This window comes from Lytechinus variegatus, chromosome 8 (genome assembly GCF_018143015.1).
Source record: "Lytechinus variegatus isolate NC3 chromosome 8, Lvar_3.0, whole genome shotgun sequence".
NCBI lineage: Eukaryota > Metazoa > Echinodermata > Echinoidea > Temnopleuroida > Toxopneustidae > Lytechinus > Lytechinus variegatus.
The window spans coordinates 32,230,770-32,258,202 of NC_054747.1; the positions used below are offsets into that span (position 1 = coordinate 32,230,770).

Consider the following 27,433-nt stretch of genomic DNA (forward strand, 5'->3'; position numbering starts at 1 on the left):
TAAAGGTTGCTACATGTGTCACTGAGAGAATGGCCAGTGGTGTTATAGCATAAATCTTTGTTAAAAGTTATTTTCTTTTAGGGAAATTTAGTCCCTTCAGTTTGAAAGTATAGAGGGGGACCACTGACCATGGAAAAAAGCCCCTCCCCCAAAAAATCTTTATTACCAAGAAAAAAAAGAAAGAAGGGTAAAACATATTTTTTGAATATTATGTCAAATCTATCACAAAATTGGATATTTGCAATTAAAATTTTGAATATTTTTCCTTGCAATTTTTATTTTATTTTACCTGATATGCCATATTTAGCCCCCTCAAAATTTTGGGCTTAATACGTACACCACTGTTATTTCCCCAATTTCAAATATATCATTGATTGGGTGGAATACCCTTTACACTTATCCAGGGTTGATAAGTCTTTATTTTTCTGATAAGGAAATTGTGTTTCTTTTAAAGAAAAAAAAAATACTGCAAGCATGGTGAATAGCTTAACCCCCCCCCCCCCAAAAAAAAAAAATACTGCAAGCACAAACTGGAGAATAGGTAAAGGTTGGGAATAATGCGATTGCAAGAGTGACCTGAGTGTGGAGGAGCTACCAATGAGTTTCTCAGCTCCTTTTAGAGATGTTGGTAGAACTGACTTACAGAGTGGGGGGGGGGGGGACTTGGGGCTCTTCCCCCAAAAAAAAAATAATAATAAATTCATGACCAAGAAAAGAAAGATAAAAGAAATAAGGGTGAAATAGAATTATTCTTTTATATATATCATGTGAAAATCTAACAAAAACTTGGATATTTGTTAATTTAATTGTCAATTAAAAAAAATTGCTCGCTTAAAATTATTTTTTTAAATCCATTTATCGAGATACATATAAAAAGACAAGAATAAATGAATTGAAAAAATACTTCAAATGGGAAAGTCAATTCTGAGGGAAAGGAAAAGGGGCACGCTTGTGGACGCGGGATCAGATCAAGGTCATGTCGCTTGGCCCCACGCGACGCTGGCCCCACCATACCATGTACCAATTAACGTACACAACCTTAACCCGGGACAAAACCCAAACAAAGATTCAATTCCATATTTCCATTTTCAATCAAAGCTAGCTCCGGGCAAAGTTCCACCGGACTTCGATAAGGTAGGTAGGATTATACAATAGTATCAGATTGGTTATGATTTATTTCAAACAAATCATAATGTGCACTCAATCTAACATTTAGATTTAATTGATGTGTAACGTTAGATTTAATTGATGTGTAACGTTAGATTTAACTTCCGTGGATCTAACTTCCTCAAGCCTAAAAAAACGCAGTACAGCTATTAGATAGATTATTAGGTACGCCTAGATCCACGTCGTACTGCTGTGTTTAACGATGCCGATCGATATGGACTTCATACATAAGACCAAAAAGGCAAAACTAAAAACAACTTTGGTCTCTGTGATTGTTCCGCTGGACTCCGTTGCCTCCACTCACCAATTGAGAAATAAGAAATTGAAAAAAAAAATGTTTACAACCCCCTCGAAACAGCCGGTTGCTGCAGCTGTCTAAAAAAAGTTATAACTTGTTCACGTTACCATACGGTGTACCGTATACATTGTGGTGAGCTTGAACTTCTCGATAGAGATACGGTACGATGCTGCAGGCGCAGCCGAGCTAGCTCGCACGCAGGTAGCGCTAGTCCGAACCTAAGTTGGCCAATATTAACAAATAAGTAATGACAATGTTCGTTCTCAACACCGCATTGCTAAGAAATTCAAGTGCATGCTGCTGATACATGATTTTTTGGTTGAGTTCTGCCTCCTAATTCATGTGATGGCGACGTTTCATACGGCCCTAGCAGACTAAACTCTCAAATACGGCTCTGAGCATGCTCAGTACTGCTTTATTACACTGAGCATGCTCAGTGCAGTGCTATAATAGTATGCTAGCTTCAGTTCATGATTTAATCCATGGACTAAAGTTATACCCGGGGTATAACTCAGCCGTGGACTAACTTTAGCACCCGGGTATAAAGTTAGTCCGTGGATTAGTAAGTCCACCGTTTGTGAATAGCGCGGTGGACTAACTTTATACCCCGGTATTAGCTAACCCCCGACTAAATTTAACCCCGGTATAACTTTAGTCCACCTTTGTGAATTCGGGCCATAGATTTTTCGCACAATCCCAGGGAAACATGAGTTGGATCATATGTACTAAATGGGAACTCCGGTTAAAAATAATTTTCATCAAAAGTATAGTAAGAATCATTTTATTAGCAAAATGCCTATTTCATCAAGATCTGACAAATGTCGAGATTTGCTATTGTAAGATTTTGAAGGAATTCCCCGTCTTTTGTTTTTGTGAATTAACCCTGTCTGTTTAAATTATAAAATTTTCAGCCTGTAGTATAAAGGCCTACCCCTCTAATAATTTCATGTTTAAACCAATTTCATATATACTTAACCATTTATGTAATATATACATATTTTTTTTATAATCGTCATCTTTAATTCATTTCAAAGGTATGTGGTTATGACTGGTTGCTGGGACAAGGAACCCCCAAATCGAAGTAACTTTGATCACATCCTGAGGAGTATGGACAGCATTTTAGAAAAGAAACACGTGAGATTAAAACCATTCTGTCTTTCCTACACTACTTGTTTTTTTTAAACTACGCTTTTGTTTATCATTTAGTCTTATATATGATTTATTATACAATTTATTTCTTAATTGCATGATATAATATCAATTAAAAATATATATGTTAGATGAAATGAAAAAAAATGATATCTGCACTTATCTCCATTATCATTTCTCATGATTATGTGAAAACTAATTATTTTTCATTACAAGCTTACTTACGTATATGCACACATGTATCTTACTGGAATATTGTTTGGGATTTGCACGTAAGTTGTACTCATATGTTACATAGCAAGGCCCTTGTTTGTTTTTATTGAATAATAATTTGTATGATTTTTATGTGTCCCATGGTACACATAAAATGCATTTATATTACAAGGAGTCTATCTTTTCTCATAACAGGAGTCTCTCATGACATGCAGTTGATATTATATTGATCGTTAAAATATGTATCATATATTGCTTTTGTGAAAAATAAATAAGTAAATAACTAAGCGAATTTGAATTTATCATTACTGGTTTGAAATTTAATTTTTGATGACGTTAAAGCTTTAACGATTTCTTTCTTATTTCACAGGGTTACTTGTCTTTGAATAACCTGGATGAAAGGTTGTATGCTTCTACTCTAGATATGTGATGCCAATAGCATAAAACAATGCCTCACAATTTGTGTTTTACATGGAAGGTCAATGCATACGTATTAGATTTAAGTATAACAAAATCACGCATTTCATTCTTCTCTCAATACCATTGGACCCTTGATTTGATCAAGATTGAATTTGTTGTTTAATTTCTTTTAAAAATATATAATGCTATGTAGTGGTGTATTTAGTATCAGAATGCATGAAAACATAGTTTAATTTTCCTAGTAGTGTTTTGGTCTTTCCTGGCGTTTAGTGTACTTTCCTAGTGTTTTGGGTTTTTTTTTTTTTAACCCCCACCGAGGCCAATTCCAGGGTCCCATAGCACAAAGATTAGGAATCAATTGTACTTTTTTTACACTTGATTGTACATTGTAGTCAATGCAATCAATAGTTCAACAAATTATACGATGATTGCTAAGCTTTGTGTTTCAGGCCCCTGATTGAATAAGCCTGTTCGTAGTTCCTTTCTGCGCATGATCGAAAGATTGTATGCATGATCAGAAGAAGGTCAATACTAAAGTGACATGGTGCTTTAAAATCTAATGAGATGAGCACCAACTTTGATGTCTTTATTATTCATATATTCTTTTGAATTGTCGTTTTCATTTACATCCACAAAAAACAACAATGCTTCCACGAACGACTGGTATTTCACAGTTTGTCAAGTACATTATGCTAAGATATGCATTCAAAGTAGGAATGCAACAAATACCTTCATTAAGTGTTCATTGGTGTGCTATTCTAGTCACCTGGTCTATTGAATTTCTTCATCCTGCTATGTAGGGCTAGCTTACGTAATATCTTGCTTTGAAATTTGCCTATCATGATGAAATAAATGAAAGGTCATTTGACCAAAATTGCCCATGAAGTAACTACGAACGGGTCTATTTATTTCAATGTACAGACAGTCGGTTGGGTAGGTTCCGTTGAGTGTTACAATAGCATCAGATGAAGTAATATGTAGAAAGCCTTACATCTTCATAATAAGGATCAATGTCAAGATAATTTCTTTACCATTTATCCACATTAAATTAGTCCAGGCTAGAAGAGGCAAAATCTGTCAGAATTATATGTCCGCACTTACAATCTACACATTACTTCAGGGCCTAAGGAAGCTAATTTGAATTTCAAATTACTGAACTTATTACCTTCGAGAGCAATGCGTGATGTATTCAGTTAGACATCATGTTTAAGACAATATTTTACTCGTACATTAAAGTAATGTTAATTCTATGATTCTCACTCATGTGACAATTAGTTTTCATATAGATGTACGCATGTTATATAATAGGGCTTGTAGCGGCTATTTTAAATGTAAAAATATAGTATTAATAACCTACATGGCAGAAGAAATGATATTTGATGAAAATCATGATTTCAAATAATATTTTGCTTATACAACAGGATAATGTGGATTTCATAGTCAAGCAAATCAAAATTATTATAAAATTGTATTGTTACAATTTACATTATAGATAATACTGACAGAGCTTTAAGGGGCCATTGTGAATTTGACAATGCAACATTTATCATTTATCATGACAAAATACATAAGTTTCGCTAGAAAACATATTTTTACACAATGTTTAAGATCACCATTAAATGCATTTTTTGGTTCTTACTATGATAATTAGTTTCTTTATCCGCATTGTACATAATGCATATATAAGACCTAAGACGACAATCTTGAACTTAAAAATACATCACATCACATACATTGCATATTGAATACTGTATTTCGTAAAAAGAGTATCTTTATTAAGCATTCTACTCGTTTATCTTTAGTAAACTTGTAAATCTTATTTTCCCAGTTAGCATTGTACCTTATACTGTCAGGGAATTGGTGGCAATTTTCAATATCAAAATGCATCATTATTTTATCACATACATAACATAACAAGTAATATATTTCGTTATAACTCATGTTCACTTCTAGATCAAAATTGGGTGCATTTTAGTGCTAACTTTTGTGAAAATTAGTTTCCCCATTCATATTGTATTTTTTTTAGATTATTTCACTCCTGCATCCTGCAGCACAATTATACATTTTGTAGCCTATGTGCTGGCTATTTTATGATTTCCATGGATAATTCGCATATTTTGGCAGCCATATTTCATTTTGCCAATTTGCAAAAAATGCTCAAGGTTACATGAGTGGCATCATTCAGATTCGTAATCAGCAACCTCGAAGTGACAAGAAGTCATGAAAAATATTATTTATATGAAAAACAAGGTGCGGGGTAATTTGCTGGTGATTTTGATGCAGATAAATGCAATTTTAGGGCGAAAAAGTATCGTGGATTTTATATTTCTTTTTTTAGAAATCAATTTTCATCGATTGTACAACTTATAAAACTTTGTTTAGTTTGTTTACTGTTCAGCCTCCTTCTCTAAGTACTATCAAATTTAAAGGATATATAGTGAAATCTGTAGCGAATCTCCAATTATGTAAGCATGCTTCTTATGATACTATTTCTATAACGAAAACTATGAGAACGAATTATGTGAATATCGTGCTGTATATGCAGTTAACGGCAGGATGAAATAAATGTCACCTTTAAATTTTGTAAGTGTGAGAGAAAATAGTGCTGTTGCGGTGACTTGTGAAATTGATGTTGACAAAATAAAATTACGGCATTTAGTCAAATATTGTTCATATCTAATAATATTCTTGCACAATGTAAAGAATTTTAAAAAAATTGCATAACCACTGGCAAACATGAACTATCCATACTGAGTTCGAACGTACAAATACAATTTCCTGATTAAAACTGAGCTAAATGATAACTGGAGTAAAGTCTGGGTCATTGACTATACTAAGAGATAATTGAGAACTGTCTGAAAATTAGGATATTTCATCGATGGATGTACAGTATTCGTTTGCTCGACCTACGAAATGTTCTCCACAATTTTATATTTCATCCACATCCCTATCATAGTCATCTGTTCATCAATAATTATCAAATACAGTGATTATTCGAGTGACAAAGTCATGAAAATAGGGTTTATGCATGGGTATTTATAAATTAAATGAAGTTGGAGGCAAGAGAAATAATTTTCATTCCGGCTTAGAAAACTCACACACACGCAAAGACCCCAAACAGCAAAGTACTGCATATGATACAAAGAGAAGCAATATGACCAAAAGTTATTGATGAATTGAAAAGAATAGTCAGCTGGTGCAAAACTACAAGAGAGGATAATCGGGTGTATGCCGTCTGGTCCTGGGATTTATCAACATGAAGTCTGTCTCCCTAGAGAGAGAGCAAAGCAAACTTCCGAATTTTGATAAATATGCCTGATCAAGTTCAGAGATAGGTAAGATACATTTAGGAGCAGAGCTAACCTTTTTATGTATATAATTATTTAGGTACGTCGGTGCCATGTCAGGCATTGATGTATACATCATCAACGCACTTCTTAATTGTAAATGTGTCTGGATAGGCTGCACCAACATATTCATTTGTATAAGAAAAATCAAATCCTTACCCCAATGATACACGCACAGCTAGCTTTTGAAGCTTTTATGACTGCTCGTATTCAAAATATTTCCGTCTAATCAAAAGAACCGTGACCAAAATTCTGGAGAACGATAACACCGCATACACTGGCATAGGAATTTCCGAGATCTAGCTTAAACTATACTTTTTGCTCGTTTATTAAATTTCGACATGATCCGTCTATCGTATATACGCATACAATATCATCAAAGCACTTGGCCTCTTGAAATCTTATCACACATTAGCCATTTGCATTTGCCAATAGTTAGTCTGCTGGGCAAAGCCTTCACTTGAGATAAGGGTCTGAATATGCAGTCTACACATGCCTTCTGTACTGACTACCCAATAGTCGTGTCATCAGTTACCATTATAAATACATTTCGGTACACATTTATCAGAGTTAAAAAAAAATGGCCCAAGAATGGGTGCCTGTGGGACTCCAGATAAGTTTTCATGAAATTGAGAAGTGGTCCGTTTAAAATATTTTTTAGGTTTAAACTGTTTGTAAAATTAGTGAGGAAACGTACTTGCCAAACGATCGACCTAATAATGATGGATTGGAGAGTGAAAATGTAAATTTTGTGGCATACCTGGCACACTTCGTTCTGGCGGAAGTTTAGTTTTGACAAGTTAAACTAAAAGTCATCACCTTTTTCTAAAGCACTTAATTCTGCCAGGGAGGGAGTTTTTCTGCCTGTGTTTACTTTATTTAACATAGTTCTGGAATGGTAATGCCATCTGAAAAGGAAATGATGGTTTACTTTCAAGTCAATAACCAAGAAGTGACTGGATGTTCCTGTCTGAACCATGGTGCCATAATTTAAACATAAGATAGTTTAGTATGCCTAAGTCAACAAAAAACAAGAAAAAAAAATAATTAGAAGTCTCGACTATTCCACTGTGACTAGTTACTTTCCTTTTTGATATACTAAAATGAATAATGGCGTGCGACAGAACAAAATATACGACCACTCGTTACCTTTTCATCATTGTGTCATATTCTAGACATTTCATTATTTTTCTTTAATTAATTTCTACATATCAACACTCCTAAAAAGTGTATTTTCAATATAATAATTGTTGAAAATAATGGTACATAAATAAATGGAATAAAATCCTGCAAAAGAACAATTATATCAAAAATTGATATTCAACTGTAATGAACGTATTAAATGTAAAGTTCGGCAATGTTGTGTATTTTTGCATGCGGTCATGAATGTACAAATGACGAACGTCACATCCCTTATTGTCTTTTTATTATGATATCATGATATTAGTTAATGTATGGTTTCATATGTGTGTGCTACCATATCCCTCTCGAATTGAAATCAGTTTCAGCCATCATTATCTTATACAGTAAATTAGAAATCAATCATTAAAACCATTAAATTTTCAGCTTGAATCAGTGCTTTTTAGTTATCTTTGGCGATTAATAAGATCCCTCACAGGAAAATCAGACTGCACTGTTCAAGCAGGCATTCTTGGTCAGGATGGAAATCTTGACTAGAAAGACCAAATGAATATTTCTTTATTGTTCATGTTGCATTTCGCTCAATTATAACCCCGACTACATTTATATTTGTTGTAACGCCCTCTTTCACAAAAAGCGTAAAGCAAGAACAATACCAAATTTGGTTTAAATTAACAAAATGAATTTAGTCCTCGTCGAACTGCGCTGTGCTCACTAAACCAAATATGTGAAAAAAGATACAAACAACTTGAATTGCTGATAGCTGTATAAAGGGAGTTTTTATACATTAATATGTTCAGTGTTGCAAAATATGCTTTTATCACTGTAAATTGATTGGTTGTGATTTGAACCAGACAAAAATACAAGCAAAGAAGCTGGGATCTTAGCTCCAAAATTAAGTTAATTCGAATAAAATGTGTAATTGTAGAATACCTGCCTGAATTCCAGGCCATTTTGCATATGTAGATAAGATACGCAGAACCCCGGCGTCCGCAATCCATTCTAACACAGTGATAATGTGGATGATATCATACAATATGTTTTGTAGTGGACAGTTTCCTTTTTCCTTCAAATCAGACATTTTCAAAATAAATAGGATACCAATTTCATGTTATGATATTTGTCTGTAGTTTAGCACATACTGTCCACTGATATCTACCACTCAATTCATTTACTGCTCAAATGGCCCCTTTCAAGAAAAAAGGTACATTGATGTATTTTTCACCATTAAATGGCGCTAAAATAAGGGCTGCCAACGATGACATTAAACACGAGCTGACGTAAAATGTTGTAAACCCTTCAATGCTTAATAAGACATCTTGATTTTTTTTTATCAAGAGCGACTATATTCTAATTAGGTGGTTGTGTTAATTAGAAAAGCTGGCCAAGCTTGATGAGACGGCGAATAAATCAATGACCTCTTAGAAATCGAATAAGAAAATAAAAAAACTTGTACCAAACAACTTCCAATATCCGGTTAATCAACGCATCGGGTGGAGAAAGTTTAGGGCTCATAATAATGAGAGAGGTAGTATTTTACTAGCAACCCATTTCATACGTTTTTTTTTTTGGAGTTGACATGTGTTCTTAAATGTATTGATTCTCAACGGCTGCAATACTGTGTACAGTAATTCAACTATTGTACTCAATTATAAATGTTTGTAATAAATCAATGCTTTGAAAATCTAGATTTTGGAGATGAAATTGATTTGAAAAAAAAAATTGTAGCCAGTACATTGCATGAGGAAGAATTGATATCATCCAATCATATTACGAGGAGAACAACATGCTGTTCACCACTGACATGTCCAAGATGATGGTTGGACTGGTTTCATGGAATGCATTTTTAGTTCTGGTGCTTGTTATGGGTAATCATCTTAAAATAATGTTTTTAAGTGATATGAGTAGTCGAAAGAATGTATGACCGATTTGCTCTCATAATGGCTGGGTGTTAAATTTTGAGCAGCTAATTAAATAGGCCCTAAAATCTAAATACTGTTATCAGGATCACGATGCCTAAATCGTAACTGTACCATCCAATAGTAACTACCATGGTAAGAATGTTCAACAGCCTATCAAGATCATGAATTCCATGGGGAAAAATGACTGCAACAACGACGCTGTAATAGCAATTTTTATGCTCTGCTGTCAAGATCTGAGAAACAAGTCCCTTTTATATAGAGTGCTTTCAATTTTAAACAAGGTTTTCATAGTGAAACACCCAAAGAACTAACATCAAGCACATGGGATTGGCCTTTTAGCCTTTAAACAAGGTGTAAACATAGTGTAGAGAATACCCTGGACCCTGCGTGGTACCACATGTTTCATATGTATGAATAAAGCACATGTTCTTTGACCAGCAGAGAGAGCAGTCAAGTGTGTATGAGTGTTATAGTAATAGACTTGTTGAACACAAAACAGCCTTAGCCAATAGGGGGGGGGGGGGCGGAATCATTTTTCAGCCATATTTTCCCCGATCCGTCGCTCCAAGATGATTTTTTGTTTCTGTGAAGAGGTAGTCTTCTTAGCTTTATTCTTATAAATTAATATTAATATATATCACAATCCTTATTTATATAATGTGAGCGCAAAGCGCGAGCTAATTTTTTTTGGAAATCTTGTGTATTTTTCCTAAAATTTTAACATTCTAGGCAATGTTTGTTTTCCTAAAAAAAATGTGTATGCAAATGAAATTACTACGAACGCGAAGCGCGAGCAGAAATGAACTAGTGGAGACCATAAAACTGTCATATTTACAGAGCACTTTTTAAAAATCAATTTGTAAATCATGCAGAATAATGAAAGTTTGATTTTTTAGATTAAATATGTTTTGTATATTGACTTCAAAACTTGATATTTAAACTCCATGTTGAACAAGATATGAAAATCACCTAACAGGCAATATGAGAGCAAAGCGCGAGCGAAATTTTTTTTATAGTGACATGAAAGATTCTTTTTATTTCCATGTCTTCCCTCATCTTATTTTATTCACTCGTCTCCTCTTCCTTTATTCTATTCCTCTTTTTCCTCCTTTTTTCTGTCTTTCCTTTTTTTTTGCTCCGCAATAGGGGGGGGGGGGCCCTCGGCCCCCTCCCCCTGGATCCGCCTATGCATATGGATAGCAGTGTACATCGTTCTGTCGTTTAAATGGTTTATTTTGTCTAATGCCAACTCGTCTATCATTTGGTCTACCATCAGTTCGTCCACTATCCACATGGTCTAACTGCCATTTCGTCTAATAACCAAGTTGGTCCAATTGTCATTTATTCCATATGCCATTTGGTCTAATTGAACTAAGTGTTAATTGGGCGAAATTAAGGAAAACAAAATTGATATTAGACCAACTAGTTATGAGACGAAATGGTCATAGACGAACTGGTGATAAGACGAAGTGATGACTGGACCAAATGGTTATTGGACCATGGTTGTTAGGCGAAAAGTTAATGGACAGAATTACATTATTAGACTAAATGAATGTAGACCCTGTTGTGAGTGGAGGAATTAGCCGCAGGCGAATTGGTATCAACCCGCATACTGCCCAGGCAAGCAAAACAAATTCACGACAAAATTGGCGACGAAATTCACGACGTCGTGAATAATTCGCGACGAAATTGGCGACGTCATGAATTTCGTCGCCAATTTCGTTGTGAATATTCGCGATTTGGTCTATATGCGATGTCCCTTCAGGGCCACCATAGATTCTGAAAGGCTTCGCGCCTAAAAGTCGCTCGCTCTCGCGCTCACTCGGATATCGCCAGTACTCTTCGTCGGCCGGCAGTCTCGTCTCAGCCACTGCTTGACGACGAATAGAGGCAAGTCGCGAGGCATTGTCAAAAAATGCTATTAGGAATCTGACTTTTGATTTCTTATGTTTACTATTATCTCCCACTCGCGATCGCTACCTGTGACGTAGCGACCAATCAGCGAGCGTATTGCTCGCATCAATGAACCCTGCATGGCCCTGTGCCGCAGAAGCAAACGAACCCGGTCCCGTGACGTTAATTCCGACCTTTCGTTTTAGGACGCGCACGCTAATTTAGAACTGTAGTCTATATTGGAAGAGACTTTTTGGGCCCGTCGTAAAACTCTGGCCTGCAATGCAAATTGTGTGACATGAATTTTTTTTTCGTTTCGCATCTGCGACGGAAACATTCAATATGCGTTTCGTGTGCAAAATTCTGGTTGCTACTATGGTAACAGCGATATATCCGATTGAGGACGACTTTCCAAAGCCACATTTGACTCCTCCTAGAGCTCGGGAGGCCGCCCGGGGGCCCACTTCCATTGATTAGTGGATACCAAGAGCGACCACGCGTAAAAGGGGACAGAGTGGGCAAGTACATTACGTATAGGCCTATGTAACGTTATAAGGGTGTCAAAACGATGTTTAAAATGCTGAAAAAGGGATACATATCCAATACTTGTAGGGTTTCACACTTGTTAAGAGATGCATTTTCATAATCTGGAAAATAATTAATTGCTTCCCTCGTTTAGCGGGGTACTGTTCGAAACCCCATGGTCGTGCCTGGTATCCACTCATCAATGGAAGTGGTCCCCCCGGAATTTGAATCTAATCCACATTTCTGCGGAAAGTAAAACATAATGCCAATTACATCGTGTGCTAGAGGCATATCTTTTGTGTAGAAGGAGTTAAACAAAAGAAACAAAAGAAACCCGCGAGGTCAACACGTCCCTGGTCAAACGTATTGCATGCTGTGTACATACGCGTATCAACGCATGCGAAATGAAATGTTCGGCTGGAGAGGTTGATCTAACCCATGAAATCAATTGCCAGTGATCCACCAATAATCCACATTAAATGCAATATCGATTCGATGGACTGTAATGATCTATATCTAAGCCTTCATTCAGTAAGTTTTTCCTCTCAATATGTAGTCGATTTTTTGGAAAAACCACTCTCTTATCCGGATGTCAATTTATTTTAGGTCCTGCATTTCGAATATCTCCAGCCATCAGTCGTAATATACATGCATGTATGATGGGGGTGTCGCGGGAAAGGATTTTGCACACGAAAGGCAGATCTGTAGGGCCTGTAATCCCCCGGTAACACGAAGCTTTGCATTGACTGTAGAACAGTTTTCTGCGTTTGATTCTATTGACAATAATGTACAATCAATCTTAAAATCAAGCGAATGACTAAGCGTTAACTTTTGTGTTAGGGGACCTTGATATTAGAGTCGGTAAGGATTGCGAAAGGTCCCAACTGACAAGGCGGTGCGGATTGACACATCGGCCGCATCGGCATGCTCATGATATTGACGTCTTCACTAGATTCCAAAAGGCCTCGGGAATGAAGTCGCTCGTTCTCACGCTCACTCGGGTATCGCTAATTCTCTTCGTTGGCCGCTGAAGGCATGGTCACACCGCCCGAGCGTTGTTGGAGCGGAAGGGAAAGAGGGTTGAATTTCCCTCACAAAATTGGGGGGGGGGGGGAATCGAAAACAACAATAAAAAAAATCGAAATAAAAAATGGTGAACAGTGGTGATTTTTTTTTCTCTCCGCTTCACGGCCGCTTCAACAACGATCGGGCGGTGTGACCATGCATTTATCTTGCCTCAGCCACTGCTTAACGAGGAATAGAGTCAAGTCGCGATGACTTGTCTGAAGAATAAGGACTACTTTGCTCGTAATTGATCTTAATCTTACATGTGAACACCTCAATGAATAATACAGTTGCGAGATTTTTTTACGTGCTATTGTTTTTTCGTATGCGATGAAAATGCGCATTTACCAAAAAAAAATGCACATTATTGCTATAAAATTCATTCTTTTATTCCGCACTCACGTTAGCACCTCCTTGAAAATACCATGAAATTATGATATATTTATTTGAGCCCCTTTTTTCAGGAACCAATGGGCAAATTGCCAATATTACCGGTTCTTCGCCAGCAACAGCTGGGACTGATGTCACAATAACATGTGATATTACACGTGGAACAGCAGCTGTACATGTAATTCTATGGGTAGATGATAGTAAATTGTGTCCTAAAGCTTTCTTTTCTGGGACGGCCCCTACCACTGGTGATGGAAAGTGCAGTGGCGTAGCCGGCGTGGGGGGGGGGGGGGCAGGGGCGGATTTCATCGGGAAAATAAAAAAGGGGGAGGGAGAAAGAAAGAATGAAAGGGGAAGGGGAAGAAAAGGGGAAAAGGAAAGAAGGGAAAGGAAAACTGAAAAGAAAACGAAGAAAACATTTATTTTTTAATCGAAAAGGAAGGAAATTGTGTTCATGGATGAAAGAACATTTGAGAAAGAACAAATCAGTCCGAAATAACAACCAACTCGAACCTACACTTATCATCATAAAAATTTAAATTGTTCGCAATTTACCAAAGTCCGCCTATTTGCCCTCTTACCTCCGCGTATGTTTGCCACCATTTTTGCCTACCCTTCTAAACACATTCTTTATGATCGGTTACGCTTCAATCATCTCCCATCGTCTGCATGCTACCAACGGGGAAACATAAAGGCCTACTTTTAGAAGGCGCCATCGATTTGGGAATCTGGTCTTTCTTTACACAGGAAACCGTTATCACAATGAATTGATCCGACGTATCGGAATATTTTGATGATTTTACTTGCCTCACTCTGTTGAGGATCTGTTCTGAAAACTTAAATGACCATCATGATTGGTGTAAGGAGAAAGAACTCATTTTGTACCCGCCTTCTTTTAGTATCATGCTTACCTTGGGTTGCCAACTCGGAATGTAAGTATAACGATATCGTTGTACATCTGATGTTTAACATGTTTAATTGATCGAGTAGGCTACTATTCATGCACTGACTACTTTATAAGTTACCTAAGAAGGTATAAACTGAAAAAAAATGTTCTGTGTAATTTTTACCAAAGTAAAAGAAAAAAAAACGTGATAATTACTATATGTATGCCAAACAATTACTGAACATCCTACCAGTTTTTAAATGTCATGGTAATGATTGGAGTGACTCGAATGTACTTAGATTTGAATATCTAGAATGTTGAGTCCCATCAACGAAAACGACTTCAAGTCGACCGTGTCATTTCTTGTCTACTTTGCATAAGGACAGAATATTTACCATTATAATTTGTATGTATTTTAATTAACAGGGGCAAATTGCAAAGCAGCTTTCTGTCTTTGTAATAATTTATCTTGTATAGCTGAATCGGTTACCCTGTATAAAGATGGAAATAAATGAATAAATGATATTTTTTATTCATTTATTTCACTATGATAGACCACTCGGTCACGACACCCCAATAACGTTTATCATTAACGTAACGGAGGTGTCATAACCGAGTGGTCTATGCGCCTGACGAGGTTCGATCCGGTGAAGGAATTTCATAAATCCTGCTTTTTATCCTGCATTCAAATAAATGCAAATGCTACACGCATTATTGGTAACTATGTGTACACTTGTTTAACAAAAAATAATGTTTTGAATCGGTTTCGGTGTTGTTACCATGGGGTGAGGGAATCATTATCCACTCGTCATGATAATCCAAAAACACATGTAAGCACTACTTTAAGGAAGTTGATACAGCTATTAAGCAGTTATCGATGCATTATGCATGGAGAAAAACGCTAAAAACGAAACTTTAGTATGTAGATGAAACAAATTCTTGCTTTGATAGGGACCGCATTTGGAGCGATCTGCATCATGCACGTTTTACCTGCCGGTTAATTGTCGTGCGTACTGTTTATAAGGATGGGTCAGCAGCCAGAACTATACAATACAAAGATAACACTGTTACCTGCACAATGCACCATAGGCCTAATATCCACGGTGTTAAGGCAAGTACCAGCTGGTGTTCAAGAAGAACATAATTCCGAATTATCTTGAAAATACATACCATCAGTGGATGGTTTACTAATACCATGAATTTCAAGAAGGGGTTTACTAGAGAGGGGGAGCTTTTTCCATTTAATATTGTTGTCCCCTGGAATGAAACTGAGTCTAAGCTGTATAATATGGTCTGGATCTCTTTTTCCCTTTTAAATATCACCTTTATTCAAAACAAAACAAAGGGAAGTTACAAACAATGAAAATGAGTCCAGGTTACTCTTTTTTTTAGGACGAAGTACAGGACTAATAAAAAATTACAGATACACAATATATAACATATCACAATCAAAATTACATAAAACGATTATACATGGTGAAAAATAGGTGAAAAAGTGTGACGAGTGAAAAGAAGGGGGAAAACAGGATAAAAGGAGAAGGCGGAGAAGGAGAATGAGAATAAAGAAAAAGAGGAATGAGAAGAAGTAAGGGAGGTCAATACAAAGTTTTGTGAATGAGATATTGCATTATTGGCATATAATTTACTTGTTTACAAAAATCCTCTAATTACTTATACATCCAGAAGACTAGATAAGCTGACAAGATAGCATGGGTGGATGAGAAGGGAAATAGTAGAGGGAGACGGAGAGAGGTGAGGAGAAGAAAAAAGGGAGAGAAATGAAAAGATAAAAAGAGGGTCGAGGAAAAGAGGGAAGGAAGAGTGGAAAGGTGAGTGAAGAAAGAGAGAAGAAGCCTTCCCATACAATATGATTTCTCAGTCTAAAAGAGTCATATCTGTCCATTGCGGCTCTGCCCTAGCATTGAAGATGACATATGACCCCACAGGAGCTAGTTTACTTATCTTGCTATTTACCATGTTTACAAGACGGAAAATCTTAATCTGTTGTCTGTTCTCTTTAGTAATAACACCTCGACTTCCAACCTCAAAACAAATCAACTGTATTTCACAATTGGCTGCCCTAATGTCCTCATTCAGCTATGTCATACTGTGTAGGCCTAAGTAGTATTATCTATCGTATTGTTGCTGCTTGAATGAACTTGAACATCTGGATACAAGTCAAGCACAGTGAAGTCCTTTCATCTGAGAGTCTTTGTTGCTCTGTGTTTGCGTGCTTCATTGGATGACTGCAGTCATATGCATTAATGCATTCCAGTGAATGGTCTTCTGTGCACCCTTTTCGTCATGGACTATTCACAAGAAAGCACTTTCTAAAGAGAATTATATACAGCTAAAACTGCACTGCCTCCTTTCAACTAGAACTTCTCAATGCAGGTGATGTTCCTCCAAACCCAAGACCTTATAATTATATATTCAACATGAAGAAGAATCGCCAACGTCACTTCGATATGGTACAGCTAATGTTCAACGCACGATCAAGTAATCTGCTACCTTCGTGAATTGAGGAATTCCGAGAGAAATCTCCCATTGGACATTTGTAACCTCATTCACTAATATGGTATTCAAAGGGGTAAAACACGGCGAGAAACTCAAGGAGGCAGTAGAAAGAACTATATTACACGTGATAGGCAGCCAGGATCGTCATCATCATCTTCTTCTTCGAATCTTCAGCTCTGTTCTGTAAGCGGCCAGTCTGTACGCAATAAGACTGCCCTCATTCACGACTTCATCTGTGACAGCAAAGTAGACTTGGTTGCCATTACAGAAACTTGGCTTAACATAAATAACTCAGCAGTTCTGCGTGAACTTACTCTACATGGGTATCAATTTGCTCATCATCCACGAAATGGTCGCCGTTGCGGCGGGACTGGCGTTGTATTTAGAGAGACAATTAATGTCCGTACGGTAGCTGCTGGTGAGAAGAACTCTTTCGAGTTCGCTGAATATCTTGTGTCATATCAGTCATTTTATATGCAATTGATTAATATTAACAGACCGCCATACTCAGAATCTCATCCTGTAACAGTTTCATCATCCATATCTGAGTTTAATGATTACATCCAATGTCATTTGTTGTCTAATATCCTATTGCTAATTGTTGGGGATTTTAATATCCATGTGGATACTGTCAGAGCAGAGGCAAGAGCTTTTTCGGATCTGAGTCTCTTTTTTGCACTCAACTTGTTGATTTTAGTACACATGTTCATGGTCATACCCTTGACCACTCATTCAATGAACAAGGTTATAATATAACCTTGTTCTCAGTTATATCTCCATGTGTGACAAAATAAGGGTGGCAATGTTTGGCTTATTTTCTCTTTTTCTTTGGGGCAAATGCTTGATTTTTTTTTTACACAGACAGTTTCCATTAGACCTTTTAATTCATACCGCTTGGCTCTTATTTAAATTTGATTTTTTATATCAGTTTTTCTTAATTAAAAATAGAGATCAAAAAATGAAAATTTTCTTGCCATATTACTTTCCACCAATAGAGGGCGTACACAAAAATATGCCCAAAATTCAAGTTTTTGAGCGCTCTGGTGAATACAAAAATTATTCCCAGATTACTAATGAAAAATAAATTGCAACTTGTATGGAAATTAGTAATTTTGGTCACAAAAGTGATATTTTAATGATTTTTAAAAGTGTGTGCTATGTACAGCATTGGCATACCATAGTCCTACCTGTACATTCTCCACAGGCCAGATGGTAGCAATGAACAAATGCCCTTGACCTGACGATTCACCGACAGTCAGATGAAATTATAGTTGGCAAACCTCACTTGTTCACTGCTACCATCCTGCCTGTGGGGAATCTACAGGTAGGACTATGGTATGCCAATGCTGTACATAGCACACACTTTTAAAAATCATTAAAATATCACTTTTGTGACCAAAATAACTAATTTCCATACAAGTTGCAATTTATTTTTCATTAGTAATCTGGGAAAATTTTTGTATTCACCAGAGCGCTCAAAAACTTGAATTTTGGGCATATTTTTGTGTATGCCCTCTATTGATGGAAAGTAATATGGCAAGAAAATTTTCATTTTTCAATCTCTATTTTTAAACAAGAAAAAAATAATTTAAAGAATCAAATTTACATAAGAGCCAAGCTATAGGATGAATAGCTGTAATGAAAACTGACAGTGTAAAAATATGAAGCATGTGTCCAATAGAAAAAGAGAAAATAAGCAAAACATTGCCACTCTTACTTTGCCACACAAGGAGATGTAATTGAGAAGAAGGGTATATCATAACCTTGTTCACTGAATGGGTGGCAAAACCTGGCCACATAGTTTTCTTCTGTGTGATCATATTCCTGTTATGTGCACTCTTAACTCATACAAACCTCCACTGCCTTCTAAAGTAATGTCATTCCGTAGGCTTGGAGTAATTGATATTGATGCGATGAAGTTTAATATAGCCGGTAGTGATCTTTGCAAACATACACCTTGTGATCTTGAGGAATTGGTCTCATTATGTGATGTAACATTAAATAGTATCTTAGATAAACATGCACCTGTCGTAACTAAAAAAGTTGTTCTGCGAACTCAAGTACCTTGGTTCACTGATAAGGATTGCAAAAATACAGAAAAGGAAAGCCGAAAAGCGTTGGTTAAAATCGAGGACAGTGAGCGATTTGAATAAGTATAAGTCACTGCGCAATCGCATGCTGCATGTGTTAAATGAAGCTCGCAGAATCCATCACAATGATTTAATTATGGAAAACAAAGGTGATCAATAACAGTTATTTCGTGTTTTAAAGTCTCTGTTGAATATTGCGAATAAACAACCCGTAATACCATGCAGTACTGACAAACAGGGCTTTGTGGATGATTTAGGCAAGTTTTTTTTCAGAACAAAGTAATACAGATCCATGAAAATATTGAGTCAAGATAGAATGCAAGTAGCAATCCACGCACAAATTATCTTCAGTTTTCCTCCCATGATGTACCCGACTTTATTAACTTTACTCTTCTGTCAGAACAGGATGTTAAGAAACTTATAACCAAGTTCAGCAAAAAGTCTTGTGCATCGGACCCAATCCCCACAAAGATTCTTTTAAAGTGTATGGACACACTGATTCCAACCATCACATCTCTAATTAATCTCTCATTGTCATCTGGTAATTTTTCTTTGCCATGGAAAACTGCTATAGTTAAACCATTATTGAAAAAAAAAATGGTTTGGAAACAAAATTCTGTAATCTTCGGCCTGTAAGTAATCTGAAGTATGTATCAAAACTTGTGGAAGGTGCTGCATATACGTGAATAATGAATCACCTGACCCGCAACTCTCTTCCAATTAATCAGTCAGCCTACAGACAGTATCACAGTACTGAAACCACACTGTTAAGAATTAAGAGTGATATTCTCATGGCTATAAGAAAGTCACCTTATTACTTTTATTAGATCTTAGTAGCCAATTCGATACCATTGATCATACTAACCTACTGCATACACTTAAAGGTATTGTTTAACTTTGTTAGCATCTCAAATCTGAAACCAAGATGAAACATGTTTACAAGTGCATGTATTAGAACTAATAAACCCTGGAAACAACCATTATTGAGAAAAAAAAGATAAAACTACAAGGCAAACCCCGATTTTGCAAATAGGTGTCTTATAGACGCCTAAATAGTAAACATAAGTGTATGGGTTGTAAATTAAGATTGTGTTTCCGGTTACTTTGTATTTCAATTTTTGAAGGACTAAATAATTTAGAACGCAATATTTTCTGGGCTTCATTTTTTAACATATCACAGACACAGGTGACAAATGTGACCTTCTAGCTCAGAGTTTAAAAAAGTCAAACTAATGTTAACCAATCACTTTAACAGATACTTTGGTATTAAGGGTGTAGTACTTGACTGGATAGAATCATATTTAACTGAAACGATGTCAGCGGATCCAAATTGATGAAACTGTTTCCGAAATTTTGTCATTACCTTTCGGAATCCCGCAAGGGTCCCGTCTTGGCCCTCTACTGTTCACTTTATACACAAATCAACTCATTACAAATATACATAGATGACACGCAGATGACACACAGGTCTATCTGTCTTTTACGCCAGACTTGCTTGCTCAGCAGCACAGCATCTCTCTTCTTGAAGGTTGTGTTGGTTGCATAGTGAAAGGATGCTGAATAACAAACTTATGCTAAATGACAGTAAAACAGAATTGCTAGTTATCGGCACAGCTAAACAACTGAATAAGCTGGATTTTGACGGGATATCAGTTGGCAGTTCAGTCATAGAACCAAATTCTAATGTAAGAAATCTTGGAGTATTTCTTTACTCGCAATAATGAATATGGAAGCACATATTACAAATGTGTGTAAATCTTCATTTCGTATGATATACAACCTCAGACGAATACGAAAATACTTTGACAATGAAAGCATGAAAAAAAAATTGTCCATGCTTGCATTATAAGTAAGATAGATTATTGTAACAGTTTGCTGTATGGGCTCCCCTCGTCATGCTCGTCTCAAATTGGGCGTCTTCAGCGAGTACAGAACGCATGTACACGGCTGATTTGTAGTCAATCTAGATTTTCAAGGATCACCCATGTCTTAAAAGATCTGCACCGGCTTCCTTTTCGCCAACGAATATCTTTCAAGATTTTGTTAATTGTATACAATGCACTAAATGGCCAAACCCCCATTTATATTTCTGAGCTTTTACAAAGAAAAGTTCAGACACTCTCACAACCTGCGTAGTTCACTTGATAATTTGCTTCTTCATATCCCCACTCGTAATACAAAGATAACTTTGGGAGATCATGCTTTTGCCTGTGCAGCCCCCAAAATATGGAATGGTTTGCCGTATGTAGTGAGATCTTGTCCATCAGTAGAAACGTTCAAACTAAAATTAAAATCCATCTGTTCAAATAAATCCCATACATTTCTTTATCCCCTTTTCTAATTTCGTTTTGAAGCATCTCACTAGCTCTAAATTGCAGCGCAGTAGAATATATGCACAAAGTTTCTGCACTATATAAATCAGTATATCATTATTATTATCTTCATGTACGTGCTGCTCTCAAAATAAATGAAAACTCCCATTGAATATTACAATAAATCAATCGGCTGCTTGTCTCTTGATTTTTACCTTGTACAAGTGAAACCAACAATAATAAACGGATGATATTCTATAAGTTTCCAGAGACTCAGATTCACATTCAGTTCGGTTTTATTACTAAAAAATAAAACTCGTTAAGAACTAAAAAATAAGCAACATTTGTAAGCAAAAACATAAATCTACAGAGGTTGAATTTATAGTTTAATTATATCAAAAGTAAACTCTCGCCTAACTGAACTTCGCGAAGAAGAATCAGTATAAAAGTTTCGCGGTACACCGTGTATTGTATTTCTCAAGGCGACCGCACACCTTACGACTGGTCTGCGACCCGATCTTAGAATAAAATATAGCAGGATATGATGCTAATATTAAGACTTGGAATATCTTACTCTGTAATGTTCTTAATCATCGTACGAATATCTACGATAAAATTTGTGACTATGCTATCATCCTTCTTAGAATAAAAGTGAAATTAATATCTAGTCGTAATGACGTCATAGCAGTCGTACAATTGGCTACGATTTTAAACTAATTTGGACTTTACTCCAAAATACAGGCTTGAAATCTTTCAAAATGGTTATAATATCATTTCTATAAATTGTAACCTCAAATAAAATGATATGTTCGATTCACATCTTCAGAAAATTAGCAAAATGCGATTTGTTCCAAAATCGGGTCGCAGACCAGTCGTAAGGTGTGCGGTCGCCTTTAAAACTGCGCACATTAATATTGAAATGTTTTTGTTCAATTCTTTCTTCCCCGTTAGTATATCCATTCGGTACCGGTAATGGGGACACCGCTCTCAGAAAAGAAAACGATTATGGAGAACGCGTGACATTAGATAGAGCATTTCCATTCGGTGGGAAATACCACAATGTATTATACGTAAGTATGCTAAATTGTAGATCCGTGCAAACTAACAAGTACACTGCAAAAACTTCGGTGTTGATTTAACACCAGCCCGGAATCTATATGTATGTATGTATGTATATATATATATATATATATATATATATATATATATTAAGTCTTTTTATATCATATAATATGTTCTCTTGTTTATATAGTGTAAAATAATTAATAATTATAAGTAACCGTGAAGCATGTTTAGATTATTTTAGAGGCCATCATATTGTATTATTATATTATTGTATTGTATTTGTACTTTGTTTACATATTTATAGTCCTGAGGAAGATCATGCATTGATCGAAAGCTTGATTAAATGGAGAAGCAAGGAGCAACGACCACTTCGTAGTCATTTTTTCCTCTATATTGACCCTCACCACTATGAATGACCGCCAGTGTTACGAGGCTTTTGGAAAATTTCTTCCGCTATATATATATATATATGTATATATATATATATATATATATATATATATATATCCACACCAGAGAAGTATTGAAACAACACCGATTTGGAATCAAACCAATGCTGTTTTATTACTAATTGGTGTTGTATAAACACCTTTCTGGTGTTAGACTAATACCGAAACTGGTATTGTTTAATATTTCTCCGGTGTTAACATACATAGATTCCGGGCTGGTGTTCAATCAACACCGGAGTTTTTGCAGTCTATCATTAAAGTGATAGTGATGTAATATAGTAAAATGTAGCTTATTCATAATCTTGATCTATGCCCTTTTCCTTTATTTGTAATGACTGGGATCATTTGGAAAATATAAGAAATGAATTTGAATTAAACTACTGCAAATGACTGATTTATGGCTATTTTTTATTCACATCGTTTGACGAAAGGTTAAAATTCAAATTATTAAATACGTTATACTTTAAAAGTAAATATCGTATTTCAGGCATCGTAAAAGTCTAGAGATCGGTGTTTTCCCTTTAAAAGGAAAGTTTCAGTTCTTAATATATTTTGTATTCTGTATTTTTCAATATATCCTGAAATCGGTATATTTCTCTTTTTTATTTGAATGTTTTGTGTTAATACCGCATTGCTGTTTAATAGATAGGGGACAACGGCGTTATCTCGTTTGAAGATGCAATTTACGTGGAGTCTACCGATGCTAAATTTAGAAATTTACCAATTTATTACGATGCAGTGAGTATGTCCTTCATTTTAATATAAATATCATTTTAATTAACTTAGAAAACATCCCAGAATAAAAACAAATCTTGAAGAAGAGCAAACTGACCCAAAACACTGAGGACTCTCTTATTGACTGTGTGTTATAGATTTAGATTTGGATTTATTTATTTCCGTTCAACAATTTTTTTCAAAATACAATCAAAGTAACAATACATATTTAATATAATAGATAATACAGACAAATCAATGAAATTTCGTCACAAATGTTGAATATAGATTAAACAAAACTTCAATTTGTTGCAGTAATTTTATCAATGAAACGAAACAAGAAATGAAAGGAGGGACTCGCCAAGAAAAGCAAAAGCTTGTAGAGAAGGCAAGCCAATGAACTTAGTTTCAATACTAATCATAAACAAACTATATACAAAAATTGAGACGGACGCAGAAGACAAACTTAAAACAAGTAATCCACAAATATCAAAATAAAACGAATAAGCGACAAAAAAATTAAAAACAAAATAAGAGGAAGTACTTCAAATCATAATAATTCCAGTGGTAACACAAAAAAGTACTTACAAATTATAATAGGGAGGGTAAAGTGACAAAGGAAAGAAAGAGGGAGATAAGGGAGGTGCAAATAAAAAGTGCAAATGAAAGAGGAACATGGCAGGTGCACAGGACGTAATGTATTGTATCACGATGTACTGTTTTTTATAAGTAAAGTTTGACAAATTTATTGCTAGTAAAAGGTTAAGTTATGTAGTTTTAGTTTAGGTTATGTGTTGGCTTGACTTGTTGGTGTGGAGTATTGACAAATGAGCATCTTTTAAAGTTTGCGTTTAAAAATATTAAGGTTTGTACATTTTTTAAAGTCGTTGGGCAGGCAATTCCAATACACAGTTCCAAAAAAAGATAAAGAGTTTTTCGCTAATATACTACGGATAGGGGGTAGGTGATAACAGTTACGTTGTCTCGTTGGGTAATCGTGTATAGAGGAGTTTTTACAGAACACATTTGAAAAAATTGTTGGGAGATCATCTTTGTTTAGTTTATACATAAATTGGGCGAGTTGGAAAAGATATAAAATCGCTCACTTTAAGAATATTATTTTGGAAAAAAAATATATCTGTGTGTGATCTGTATTCGGTTTGAAATTTTTTTCTAAGAGCCTTCTTCTGCAGCAACAGTTTTCTTTGTAATTGTGTTTGGGTTGCACAACCCCATGCCAAAATGCCATTATTAATGTATGGTAATATCAATGAATGATACAATGTAAGAAAAAGTGTGAGATGGGAGAAAATATTTGAGTTTGTTGATGTTTCTTGAAATTGTTTTGCAAATATTATTGATGTGTGGTTTCCATGATAGCTTATTATCAATAGTAATCCCCCAAAATCTGGTCTCTGAAAAATTTTCAAGAACAGTATTATCAAAATTATGTTATCAGGTATTGTATTTATTATGTTACTACAAAGCATAAAATTCGTCTTTTGTAAATTAAGTGATGGTTTATTCGCTTTAATCCAGTCAGTGACATGTATAAGTTCTGAGTTTACAATTCTTACAAGTTGGTTTATCTTATCATGAGAAAAGAAAATGTTCGAATCGTCAGCAAACAATACAAATGTTAGTAAATTAGAACTTTTTTAAATGTCATTAATAAATGTAATAAAAAGAAGAGGACCGAGTAAACCACCCTATGGTACTCCACATGTAATAGGAAGAGTAGAAGAAACAACGTTGTTGACTGACACAAATTGAGACCTGTCTGTTAGGTAGCTCCTGAACCACTCCAAGGCCTTCCCCTGATACCATAAAAAGAAAGTTTATGAAGAAGTATTTCGTGGTTAATGGTATCGAAGGCCTTGGAGAAGTCCAGGAAAATACCAACAGTATGACAACCTTTATCTATGGAAGAATTAATTTTTTTAACAAAAGTCAACATTGCATGCGAGATAGTATGATTTTCGCGGAAACCAAATCGCAAGTTCGAAAAAGTATTGTATTTATTAAAGAACGTAGTTGTACGACTATGTATGAGTTTTTCGAGAATTGTAGATAACGAAATGAGCAATGAAATAGGACGGTAATTAAAAACAAGCTGATTATCACCTTTTTTGTAAAGGGGGATGACTTTGGCTATTTTCATTAGGTTATTTACCTTCCCTGTGTCCATAGAAACATTAAATATGTGGACCAGAGGATCGACGATAGTTAAAATATTTTTTTAAGTAGGAAATTAGGAATACCATCGAAACCTGGGCTCTTGGTCTGTAGATTATTAACAATATTAATAATTTCTCTTGTGTTAGTAGGATTAAAAAATATGGAGTTTGGATTTGGGTTGTCAAAAAAACTGTTGAAAGATTTATGAGTTTGAGGCACTTTGCTTGCCAGATTATTGCCAATGTTTGAAAAATATGAATTAAATTCTTGTGCTATTGAGATGTTGTCGTCGGTAATTGCATTGTTTACTTTTATTTTTGTTACAGAACTTTTTTTGTTTTTATTTAATACTCCATTATTATTTTCCATGTGTTCCTCATATCGTTTTTGCACAAATTGAGTTGGGAGGTATAATATTCTCTTTTTGCAATGCGTAATAAAGTAGTAAGTGTGTTTTTGTATGAAGTATATTTTAAGCGAGATTCGTTACTTCGTTTTCTTATGTATTTATAGTAAAGGTTGTTCTTTCGGTTGATTGATCTCAAAAGTTATTTAGTAATCCAAGGGTGGAGTGGACCTTTTTTATAATTCCATTTTCTGTTAGTGGTAAAAGGAACGTGAGTATCTAGAGAAGAGGTTAATTTGGAAATGAAAAAGTTATATGCGTCATCAACGTCTGTGGATTCAAAAACAGTTGACCAGTCTGTTGTATTTAAAGTATTAATCAGATTGTTAATGTTGTCATCAGTAATCTTTCGAAATGGAGTATTGAATGTTTCTTTCATTATAATTTTATTTGTAGATAATTTAACAAAAATTGGAAAGTGATCAGTAATGTCACTAAGGATAATTATACCGGTTTTGGGAATTTGTTGAAAAAAAAATAAAAAGAAAAAAGGAAATCCATAATTTATTGTTCAAAATAGCCATGAAATGAAATACTCCGAAAATTTGCTTTGCCCAATTGATCGTGGGCCCGGCAGCCACCGTGCAGCGCCAGATCGACGAGGCTCTATCCCTTTAATTGTTGAACGCCAAACAGGGTAGCAGCAACTCCCATCTTTTAACGTATTTTGGTCTGACGCGGCCGGGTTTGAACCCCGACCTCCCGGTTGTGAGACGGACGGTCTAGCACAGCCATTCTCAATTACTTTTTTTGAAGCGCCACATTTCTTGTTGAGAATCTGTAATGCTCCACTATCCATTACCCAAACCAGCAATTTATCAGCGGAGGGGATATAGAGGCCCCTGGTGGGGGTCGAAGGGGCAGAGCCCCCAGAAATTTTGGAATATGAGGCCTTTTTAATTGCCCAGAGGGGCTCTAATTAATATCAACAGAAGAAATACAAATGCCAACAAACTACACAATATTAATAAAAAAAAATGACCAGTGACTCTTTCACAACATACCAATGATACCACTAGTTCAGACTGTTCTGCACCAGATCTATTGGCTGAAGCAAGTGGCGTAATGAGTAAAAAAAAATGAGGGGGCTAGATATGGCAGCTGAAGCAAAAATAGTGAACTTTTAGATACAAAAATCTATATTTTGACATAATATTAAGACATAATACAATATTCCACTCTTTCCCTTTCTCCTTTTTTTCTTGGCCATGAAACACTTGGGGGCCCCAATCCCAACCCCCATCTGTATGCCAGTGGCTGAATTAGTTACGTTCCCTGATCTTTTTG

At 35.5% G+C, this 27,433-nt stretch overlaps 2 protein-coding genes across 2 annotated transcripts in view; both read left to right on the top strand.

Annotated features, from left to right (window-relative positions):
- The window catches only part of LOC121419652 (angiopoietin-1 receptor-like), a 34,121-nt gene extending 30,335 nt beyond the window's left edge, over positions 1-3,786 (top strand). Inside the window, exons 16-17 of the mRNA XM_041614110.1 lie at positions 2,500-2,599; positions 3,198-3,786. Of these exons, the coding sequence (XP_041470044.1) occupies positions 2,500-2,599; positions 3,198-3,257 (160 nt within the window). The 3' untranslated portion in view covers positions 3,258-3,786. The remainder of the gene's footprint in view (positions 1-2,499; positions 2,600-3,197) is intronic.
- Positions 3,787-16,991: 13,205 nt separating this feature from the next.
- LOC121419653 (sushi domain-containing protein 2-like) overlaps positions 16,992-27,433 on the top strand; it is a 30,724-nt gene continuing 20,282 nt past the window's right edge. The window contains exons 1-3 of the mRNA XM_041614111.1: positions 16,992-17,350; positions 22,286-22,404; positions 23,494-23,586. The gene's annotated coding sequence lies outside the window, so the exon portion shown is untranslated. The remainder of the gene's footprint in view (positions 17,351-22,285; positions 22,405-23,493; positions 23,587-27,433) is intronic.